Below are 11,830 nucleotides of genomic sequence, written 5' to 3' on the forward strand. Positions count from 1 at the left end.
ATAGTATAATATTATATTTAGTATTATATTATTCATAAACACTATACAAAGTGTTAGGTTTAGCGTGAGGTCGGAGCATTTTAGTGTAAAAATGAATTTAATTCGGACCCCAATCAATTTCTTACTTGTAACATGTTAGATTCAATAATAAATGTTGTTTTTACAAGAAAAAAATAGGAAGAGAGAGATGTTAAGAAATCGTTGTATTACTTGCTGAAGAATGAACCAATACATATGAAGCATTTATACATAGGAAAAATAACAACTCTAACTAATAGTGTAATAGGTCTAACTGACAATAACTAACTAGAGTTAAATTACGAAATTTCCCATGTAGAAACAATTTACTAAAAGGCGCTTCTTACACATTGTTCTCCTAATAGTTATGGTGCAGGTTTACTTGCGAACAATTCAACAAACAATCGAAAAAACCATGACCAATAACTATTTTGGATGCGGTCTAAACAGTTTTGAGCAAGTAATTTGACAACATTTTTAGGAATTAATCAAGACCTCATGATGCAATTTGAATGGTTTCCCAACTAAAATGTTAGTTATTTTTATCATCAATATTATTTAAGTGTAATAAGATTAATTTGTTGAATGATATAATCTTAATAAATATTAAACAAGTAAGGATGATGCAGAATGCATATTTGTTTGAGTTTATTCTGATTTGAAGTGCACATGTATCTAAGGGTGAAGCCTAGCTAGTAATGGGGTTCAAGGGGTGGCAATCCGAGGTCCAAAGGGCAGATCCCCCTGTTTGGGTTTAATAACAGTTATGTGATGATTTTGTAATTGTCATATGATAGTTTTCACAAGTTTTTCAAACACTTGATCATTATCACGTTTTTGGTCATTTTTGAACTTGGTATAACAATCATAACATTCCACATTTTCTGTTCAAGAACCATTGAGTTTTTTCCCATTGATTTTTTGTTTTACCATCGAAAAATTTCTATCTGAAAATATATCATGACTTTAGTGAAATAAAGCACACCAAAAATTTCTAACATAAAACTCAAAGAAGATAACCTAATGGTTAACAGCAGTGTAATACCTAACTAAATCAGAGAAGATAAAGAAATGTACAGTACCTAACTAATATAGGAATAACTATTAACGATTAGTTATAATACACTTTCTTTTTTCAAACCGATATACGTACATTATTAATTGGATAATAATTGAAGCTTAAATAAGATTGTATCCACGTCATTATTTTTAAGTTTGACACAAATATACACAGATAATTATTGGTCCATTCAAAAAGGGTGTTCGTGGTGGCCATTTGTGCAAGAACTTTTCCGTTGTACGACTGTTGGGTTAAGCTTGGAAGATTTACACCAATTGCCGTCAAAAAGTTATTATAATACAAAATCTTTTTGACGTACGTTGCAAATAAATTCTTCTAGAACGGAAGTTTTTTTTTTTTTTTTTTATTTGTAATTACGGCTAAATTTCATATTTAAAAATAAATGACAGTTATTGTATACAAACAAACAATAACTGAAAACTTCATAAATGTAAAATATTGAAAATAAAAATATAAATGGTTGTTTGACATGTTTTTTACTAGTTTACTAAAAGGCTGAGTCTAACCAAGGCAAATTCAGAATGTCGGGTGAGATAAAAAGTTGGTTACAATCAATTATCAAAAAGCCTGTAAATACCTATTGAAATCAAGATAAAAACAAAAGATGCTGAATTTCGACCTTGAACAAATAAAGTTTAGCTGATCACGAAATACCAAATTTGTTATATTGATTTATAAAGTAAAAAAAAAAAAATCATTTTATCTATTTTAATAAATGATTTTTTTTTCACATCTCACATTTTTATTTAATTTCTCAAATGTTATTTTTTTTTTTGTTGTTTTGAATTAATTTTTTTTCCACATGTCATTTCATAGGTTCTTTTATTGTTATAAATACCAAATAATCTTTTAATGTAATAATTACAATAAATATAGTAATATATGAATATCAATTTCATTAATGGATTTACCTTTTTATTTCAAAATTACCAAATTAAAGTTTATTAATTTATTTTTTTTATTTATTTAAATTTAAAAAATAAAAATCAATTTTAATAATTCATTATTTTTCTTATTTTTTATAAATCCAAAATTTTAAACATTTAGATTTTTATGTTTATTTTTTTTAGTTAATCTATTTAATACATGAGTTTTATATCTATTCCTGTGATTAATATATTAAGAATACCATTATTGTTATTTGTTGTTTCCTTTTTTGGTATTTTTATGATTGTCTCCGTTGGCTTTGAAAATTCATGAACTTTTGGAATTTGGACCATTATATACATGGATAACGGAATCCATCAACCTCAAAGCAATTTGACCTTCTTCATTATATCTCTTTTCTCGGACGTTTTTTTTCTGCTACAACTCAAATGGGCTTCCTCCTTCTTGCAGCTCTCTCGCTTTCTATATTCACACTTTGCTACCTCTATTTCAAATTCATTAAAACCCCGCTGGAGATCCAACGTCTTTTCCGTCAACAAGGCATCGGAGGACCAAGTTACAACCCCATCTCCGGCAACTCCGACGAGCTTCAACGCCTGATCATGGCGGAAGATAAATTGTCGTCCAAGTCTGAATCGTTCAACAACAGTCAAGTGGTTCGAAAGGTAATGCCATTCTACTACTTTTGGTCAAAGATGTATGGGGACCAATTTTTGTTTTGGTTCGGGTCAAAACCCAGGTTAGCCATTACCGATCCGGATATGATCAAGGAGATCTTATTGAATACCAGTGGATCGTTCCCGAAAACACGAGTTAACCCGTTGGTCAAGGGTCTGTTCGGCGACGGGATCGTGTATCTGGAAGGAGATCAGTGGGCTGTTCATCGAAAGATCACTAGTCAAGCTTTTAACATGGAGAGGATTAAGGTAATGATAAATCATCGTTCATTTTCATAGATTTTCTAAATTCGTTGATGTGTTTATGGTGCTAAAAGAGGACGTTGGTTTATCAGGAATTGGTCCCTGAAATTGTGGCTAGCACCAAAAGCTTACTAGATAAAATGGGAGCAAAAATGTGTGTGGAAAACAGACTCGAATTAGACGTATACAAAGAATTCAACAACCTCTCAGCAGACGTAATATCAAGAACTGCATTCGGTAGCAATTTTGAAGAAGGAAAGCGCATCTTCGAGTTGCAAGATCAGCTTGTTAGGATTGCATCGGAAGCCATACGAAGTGTTTACATCCCCGGATTCAAGTATGTGTCAAACGAACAACCAGTACCATCATTTCTTTTCGTTGCATGTGTTCATGCAATAACGTTTTCTACATGTATACAGGTATCTTCCAACCAAGAAAAACCGTTTAAGCTGGAACCTTCAACGAGAATCAAAAGAGATGATTACGAAGATCATCGAGAAGAATAACAAAACGAAGGAAAACCCTAAAGCTCTGCTTTCGTTGTTAATGTCTCCTTACAAGACGGGGAAAATAGAGAAGAGACTCAGTCTCGATGAGATTGTAGACGAGTGCAAAACATTCTATTTTGCAGGCAAGGAATCGACAGCCAATCTTTTGACGTGGGTTTTTGTTCTTCTCGGATCAAATCAAGAATGGCAGGAAAAGGCTCGTGAAGAAGTCTTTCGGATCTGTGGCAACAATGAGATTCCTTCAGCTGAGCATCTGTCAAACTTCAAGATGATTAGCATGATACTAAACGAAGCACTTAGACTCTATCCCGCAGCTCCAATATCTGTGCGAGAAGCCTGCAAGGATGTGAAGCTTGGAGGACTCCAGATTCCGGCCAAAACACAGCTTTTTTTGGCCATGGCTGCTGTTCATCACGATCGGAAGATATGGGGAGAAGATGCACAAAAGTTCAACCCCATGAGATTTATAGATACCAAAATACAACACATGGCCTTCTACTTTCCTTTTGGTCTAGGCCCTCGTAACTGCGTTGGCCAAAATCTGGCGATTGTTGAGGCCAAAATTGTTGTGGCTATGATCCTTAGGAAATACTGTTTTGTGGTTTCACCGTCGTATGTTCATGCCCCAATCCAGGCTCTAACGGTTCGACCACAATACGGTGCACCAATGATCTTTACTATGGTTTCAAGTTGATACGATGATCGTGATGTATACTCAGTTTAATGAATGTTGTGTAACCCTTGCACGACTAAAATTTTCATACACCATCTTGTAAAAACATGATTTCCAATTGAAAACTTTGGTTCTTACTCCCCATTTGTCAACTTGACGTGATCAATGATGATATCCTTAGTGAAGAACCAATAGAATAAAATTAGACAGTTAATAAATTAGAGTTGTGCGAACGAATCGACTTTGAATTAATATTAAAATTAAAGATGACGGGGGCAATCGTTTTTTGAGTGTTGACGACGCATAAAATACTCCTTATATATTTTCAGGTGATTATAGTTAATTCCTAATGACAAATTTAATTATTAAATTGTTTTTTAACGGAAGTCAAACTCAAGGTTCGAACATTTTGATTGGAACCCAATAACCACTCCATCATTATTATATTGTTGTTGTGAGAATATTCAATCACATTATATTTTTTTTGTAAGCTTTGTAGTTGTATTAATTAATATATATTATTGGATATATAACTCTTGACTTATATATATATATATATATATATATATATATATATATATATATATATATATATATATATATATATATATATATATATATATATATATAAGTTCACAACCATAATTATGGGTTCTTTAAGGAACCAAATTATTTTTTTTAATTTCTAGAGCTTATTCTTTATCGAAAAAATAATCTAAAAATATCTAAATTCATATATTAACATTATGAATGTAAAAAATATTTTTCGGATTTACCGTGTGAATCCGGATTCACGTTGTGAATTTGACATAAAAAAAATCGAATTTTATATCATTGAAAAAATGATAAAAAGTTATGAATTTCTGTATTTTTAGTTTTTTTTTTGAAAAAAAAAATAAGTTCTAAAATTTGAAAAAAAGATTGGTTCCTTGGTTAATTATGGTTCTCTATTGAACCTCACCCTATATATATATATATATATATATATATATATATATATATATATATATATATATATATATATATATGTGTGTGTGTGTGTGTGTGTGTGTGTGTGTGTGCTGCTAATAAGGCATCATTTAGACACTTTATTGACCACTTTATAAAAAGTCCACATATAATTAACTACTTATAATCAGTTTTTTCGAAAAATAATATAATTTCAACTAATAAAAATATTTTGAAATTAAATTAGAGTGTCTATATGGTAAAATGAGGTGTCTTTTTAGTCAACCCATATATATATATATATATATATATATATATATATATATATATATATATAATGGTGGTGAAGTTGAAGTTGAATTTCTAGAAGACGTTATCTTTCGCTCAACAAGTAATTATATTTATTCAATTGTATCGATAATTTATCCATCTTTTGAAAACCATCTTGATGATCCATCATATTTTCAAGATAAAGCTATTTTGGTCTCTACAAATGAAAAGGTCGATATTATCAATGACTAAATGTTAGGATTGATGAAATATGAAGAGAACTTATTTGAGTTCAGATTCTTTATGTGATGCAGAGTCAGGAGACTGTTTTGAGGAATCACTTTACTCTCTGAATGTATTGAATGCTTTTAAGTCATCTGGAATTCCCAACCATACATTTACACTAAAAATAGGTGTTACAGCCATGTTGCTTCTTAATATCGACCAAATCAAAGGTTTATGCAATGGTACTAGGTTACAAATTGTTATGCTTGGAAAACATGTCAATTAGACACATATTATAGCGGGTAGATTCTTCAATGAGACTACTTATATATCTCGCATAAAGTTAACTCTGTCTGATAAAAGAATCCCCGTCCGTTTTCAGCGGATGCAATTCCCCGTAGTTGTTTGTTTTGTTATGACCATTATTAAGAGTTAAGGACAATCATTATCAACTGTTGGATTGTATTTTCATATGTTCGTCTTCACTCATGGTCGTTCAACCAATAAAAAAAATTGTTGTTTACAAAGAGGTCTTTCAATAATTATAGATATTCAAACATTTCATTTTATTTTTTAAACTTTTCAATATAATCAATAACGAGAAGTCTGTTTATGTTACTTTATCATTTTGTTAATTATTGTGGCGGTTTTTTATGACTTTATATGTATTTTTTATACGTTCCCCGCGTTTTACGCGGGTCATAATCTAATATATATATATATATATATATATATATATATATATATATATATATATATATATATAAGTTTAGGTTCATTTGAGACTATGTTAATTTTGTGAGACCGTGAGACGCAATCTAAAATTAAAATAAAAATGTAAAATAAAAAGAAAAATCCGAAATTTTTTTTAATTATTATTTTTATCATTTAATTTACCTAAAAAATTACCATTTTTTTAAAAATACGTGAAATATTCTAATAGAATATTACACTATAAATATTCTAATATGATTTTTAGATTGTTAGAATATTCTAGTATTGTACTACATTTGTCAGATATGTAAAATATTTTATTACTCTATTAGAATATTTCATAGATATTTCAAAAAAACGGTAATTTTATTTATGTATTTATTTATTTTTTGATAAAAATGACGAAAATAATATTTAAAAAAATTCGATTTTTTTCAATTATTTTTCATTTTAAAAATATTTTTTTTATCCACAAAATGAGTGGTTAGGATTTCGTCTTCTCATCTCACAAAACATAGAGGTCTCACATGAACCTAACCTTATATGCGCGCACACACACACACACACACACACACACACACACACATATATATATATATATATATATATATATATATATATATATATATAGGGTTAGTTATTTTGTTTTTAATAACTATTGTGTGTCAGAATGCACAAATATGGACCATTGGATGAAATATAATCAAAGGTTATGATCTGAGGGTCTATGATAGTAGAATATGATAACATGTACCATATAATCACACAAATTTGAGCATAAGGGCATTCTAGTCAATTAACCTATATTAAAAAAAGGAAATTTTCGGATTTTTAGGGATAATTAATTCCATTATTTTTAAAAATATAAATATTTTAAATTAATTTAAAATTAAAAATCCAATTTTTATTCTGTCAGAATGATAGAATTTTAACCATAAAGTAGTAAACATATTTTTCGACTTTATTCTGTCAGAATGACAGAATGTCAACCATAAACTAGTAAATATATTCTGAAAAAATACACAAAATCGATTCTTGAACTAATAATATACCAAATAATTACTACATTGTACGATTGTGATTCATTGAATTATAACAAACATTCTGAAAGAATACCAAGTATAATTCTTAAAAAATAACAACATTCTAGATGTCTTGTGTATGTTTGACCTCTAAGCCAATTCAAAATATGCTAGCATTCTATGAGATTGACATTTTGTGACATTGACATTCTGTCAGAATTGTATTGCATGAGATTGATTTTATACAAGGAGCCTTTCCCATCAGGTCTTCAAGTCATTCTTCAAGCCATTTCTATCACAAATTCATTGTCAAATACTTTGTAGTAATACACTTGTAACAACTACACATTAAACATATAATTAATTAACTACAAATTCTATCAGAATAAAGCAATAATATTCTTATATAATAAACTATTCTTTCAGAATGGAAATATTATAAAAAGGTAAACAAGGTCAAAGCTATTATCAGTCCATATGTCTGTTTGCTTCAACATCATAAACATAAGGAAAAGTCAGTTTGCTTCAACATCAAATCTATGATCAGGATAGATGTTTGCTTCAACATCATAAACATAGATTGAATCATCAATACTTCCAGCTACAAGTTCTCTGCCATCAAAGAATGGTGTCTCTGAATTTCCGAAAAAATAAAAAATTACAAAAACCCAACTCAAAAAACTTAATCAAAGATCAATAAAGTTCATGTAAACTTACCAGCATCTCTTCATTAACCGGTGATTCCATCACTAACCATGTATACAATCTGAGACTGTCATATTTCTCTTTGGCATTTCATTAAACACTATAAGGGCGCTCCCTAAATCGCCACATTTTCTATGAATCATGAATGAAAAAAAACCAATTCAGAACCATCAACATCAAATGAGTTACACAGAAGGGTATATCTCCTGTGTTCGGTTTCCAAACGATCGAAGAAAAAAAAACATAAATGGTTATGTGGCTTCGGTTTTGATTGAAAATGGTAGAACCCCCATTTTTTTAACCACAGCCACTGAATCATTATTGTAACGAAAACCTGTGAACAAACATAAAATCAAATTCCAATAACATTATAGCACACAAATAATAACATTAATAGAGATAATTTGTTGTACTCCTGGTTCAGTAATTACATCAAACACATGGTGGGCATTGATGAATTCTAACAGATTTGTACTAGACATTTCGGTTGTCCATGGGAATTGGGAATATTTCCTACAAATTGTCAAAGTATTTACAGAACTGAATTTAACCTGGGATCTATGTTGATCACAGATGACAAAACGAGCAACTGGAAATTGTTCCTTTACAAATAGGGTCCATATTTGGGGAAATCCAAGGAAAAGAAACAACATGTACCTCATGTTCATGCTCGTTTTGATACCCAGCTTTGTGCCATTGAGCAAGCGTAGATCCATGAAATACAACGACTGTAAAATAGGAATCTAAAAGAAGGATTCTGTCTGGAGCGATAGAAGCGACGTCTAAGAGAGCTGGTTAAGACCTAAAACACAATTCCAAGTCATCTCAATCTCCAAACGATGAACGAACCCAATCACGCTAAAAGAAAATAGATTTAATATTCAAATATACCTGTACGAATTGAGAGCGTCGCATATTGATTAGGATTATGCGAGATCAAGAATCGATCGTCAGGAGGGAAGAAAAGGGGTCGTGCGTTTCTCTTCTCCATCTCGTGTGTGCGCATCAGAAAAAATGAAGAAGCGATCGACTCCTTCTATCTGTGATGTGTGTCGACTGGAAGAAGAAAGAAGAAATCAAGGTCTTGATCGATTGTGTTGTGGGGTGTTGGTCATTCATCTTGGTAATTCCTTGAATATAAGACACGATGCAAGAAAGAGACTAGGTCAAAATTATTGATTTTATTTCCTTAATTGCAGGATTTCAATTAAATGATTCATTAATTAAAAAGTACAAAATATACAGAATACCCTTAAATGATTTATTTAATTGTTTATTATTTCTTGAATTCTCATTGGTGCATTTAGGCACACAATACTTGCTAAAAACATTTGAACCTAGCTCTCTCTCTCTCTCTCTCTCTCTCTCTCTATATATATATATATATATATATATATATATATATATATATATATAGGGTTAGGTTATTTTGTTTTTGATAAGTATTGTGTGCCCATGTAAATGATTGTAGGCCAATCATTTGTGGTAATTTAAGAAAGTGATTTTCTTTTTAAATTAAATATAAAAAAATCAAATAAATGGGGTTTAATCAATTGACCGGTCAAACAAGGGTAGAATGGTATTTTGCCCCATCATTTAATTAGGAAACGGTGGATAATATGGAATGATCAACCGATAATCCCAAATATCTCGCTTACTCTCATAATCAAGAACCCAAATCCTTAGGAGGTTGAAAAACATTCCGATTTATTGTAATCAGTCTTGAAAAATCGGAAGATTGTTTGTAGGTTTTCCCTATAAATATCGACATTTAACCCTAGAAGACGAAATTGACATTTGGGGGTTATATTAATGGTATTCTGCAACAATGAGGAGTACATGATCCAGTTCATTTAAGTCAAAGTTCAAGAACACAGTAGAAACGGCGTTGAATCTTGAAGACGACAATGATGATTTCGTTGCTGAAACTGAAGGTAATAATTTTTTTTGTGTTATTTAATGTTTATTTAGTTCGAAAAATGTAGTAGAATTTAGGAAGTGTTTTTGAAAATCTTTTATATGCATGTATGATTTGTGGTCTGGAAGAAAAAATGTGTCATTTTTTCGTATTTTATTAAGAATAGTTACTGTGTATGGTATTCTGCAAGAATGTTCTGTTTATATGATCGTGGTCATGGTTGTTATTCTGCTAGAATAAGTATACTTGTTTTACTGGTTAAAATTGTAAAGTAAATTGCTATATTTAAGTTGTTAGTTAGCTTTTTTACAGGTTTTAAATTCTAATGGAATCACAATTTGTATATGATTTAGTACCTAAAACTGAAAAATCGTAGTTATTGTATGTTGAATAATGTTACATGTTTCATATTCTGATAGAATGTTCTGTGTTTATGAACGAGAATAATGTTGATATTCTGGTAGATTTGTAATATATGGAAGAAAAATGTGTCATGTTTTCGTATTTTATTAAGAAACTTGATAATACTATATAATTCATCAAAAATGTTCTGAAACTTAAAGAAAGATCACTGTGTATGGTATTCTGCAAGAATGTTCTGTTTATATGATCGTGACCATGGTTATTATTATGCTAGAATAAGTATACTTGTTTTACTGGTTAAAATTGTAAAGTAAATTGCTATATTTAAGTTGTTAGTTAGCTTTTTTTACAGGTTTTAAAGTCTAATGGAATCACAATTTGTATATGATTTAGTACATAAAAGTGAAAAAATCGTAGTCATTATATGTTGAATAAGGTTACATGTTTCATATTCTGATAGAATGTTCTATGTATATGAACCTAAACAATGTTGATATTCTGGTAGATTTGTAATATAAATTTCTATATTTAAGTAGTTAAGTAGTATTTTAATTTGAAACTGAAAAATTGATAGTTTCTGTTTGTGGAATAAAGTTACATGTTTCATATTCTAATAGAATTTTATGTGTATTAGCATTGTATACAAATTTTTAATTGTAATGGAATCACAGTTTGTATATAATTTAGTACCTAAAACTGTAAAAAATCGTAGTGATAGGATGTTGAATAAGGTTACATGTTTCATATTCTAATAGAATGTTCTTAGTATTTGAACCTAAACGTTGTTGATATTTTGGTAGAATTGTAATCTAATTTTTGATATTTAAATAGTTAATTAGCATGTTAAACTGAAAAATTCATACTTCTTGTATGTGGAATAAGTATACATGTTTCATATTCTGTTAGAATATAATGTGTATAAGTCTAGTTGTTTTACTAGTTAACATTGTAAGATATTTTTCTATATTGAAGTAGTGTATTAGCATTGTATACATATTTTTGATTGTATTGGAATCACAGTTTGTATATGATTTAATACCTAAAACTGAAAAAATTGTACTGATTGTATGTTGAATAAGGTTTCATGTTTCATATTCTAATAGAATGTTTTGTGTATGTCAACCTAAATATTGTTAATATTCTGGTAGAATTGTAATCTAATTTTTTATATTTAAATAGTTAATTAGCATGTTTAAGTGAAAAATTCATAGTTCTTGTCTTTGGAATAAGTATGCAAAAAACACATTCTATTAGAATGTAATGTGTATAAGAACTTGAACATGGTTGATATTCTGATAGCATAAGTATATTTGTTTTACTAGTTAGCATTGTAAGATAAATTTCTATTCTGAAGCAGTTAAGTAGCATTTTATATATAATTTTAATTCTAATGGAACCACAGTATGTAGATGTTTAATGACTGATACTGAAGAATTGATAGTTATTGTATGTAGAATAAGGTTACATGTTTCATATTCTGGTAGAATTGTAATCTAAATTTCTATATTTAAGTAGTTAATTAGCAATTTAAAATGAAAAATTCATAGTTTTTGTATGTGGAATAAGCTTAGATGTT

The 11,830-nt window shown here is 29.4% G+C and overlaps 1 protein-coding gene across 1 annotated transcript; it reads left to right on the top strand.

Moving 5' to 3' along the window:
* The first annotated feature begins 2,372 nt into the window (after positions 1 to 2,372).
* On the top strand, positions 2,373 to 4,228 carry LOC145073035 (cytochrome P450 734A1-like). Its single transcript, XM_079019614.1, has 3 exons — positions 2,373 to 2,913; positions 3,000 to 3,244; positions 3,327 to 4,228. Exons 1-3 carry the CDS (start codon positions 2,416 to 2,418, stop codon positions 4,108 to 4,110), a joined length of 1,527 nt encoding a protein of 508 aa, XP_078875740.1. The 5' UTR covers positions 2,373 to 2,415; the 3' UTR covers positions 4,111 to 4,228.
* The last annotated feature ends 7,602 nt before the right edge of the window (positions 4,229 to 11,830 follow it).

Source organism: Lactuca serriola, chromosome 1 (assembly GCF_051521515.1).
Source record: "Lactuca serriola cultivar US96UC23 chromosome 1, Lser_US96UC23_V15, whole genome shotgun sequence".
NCBI classification, from domain to species: Eukaryota; Viridiplantae; Streptophyta; class Magnoliopsida; order Asterales; family Asteraceae; genus Lactuca; species Lactuca serriola.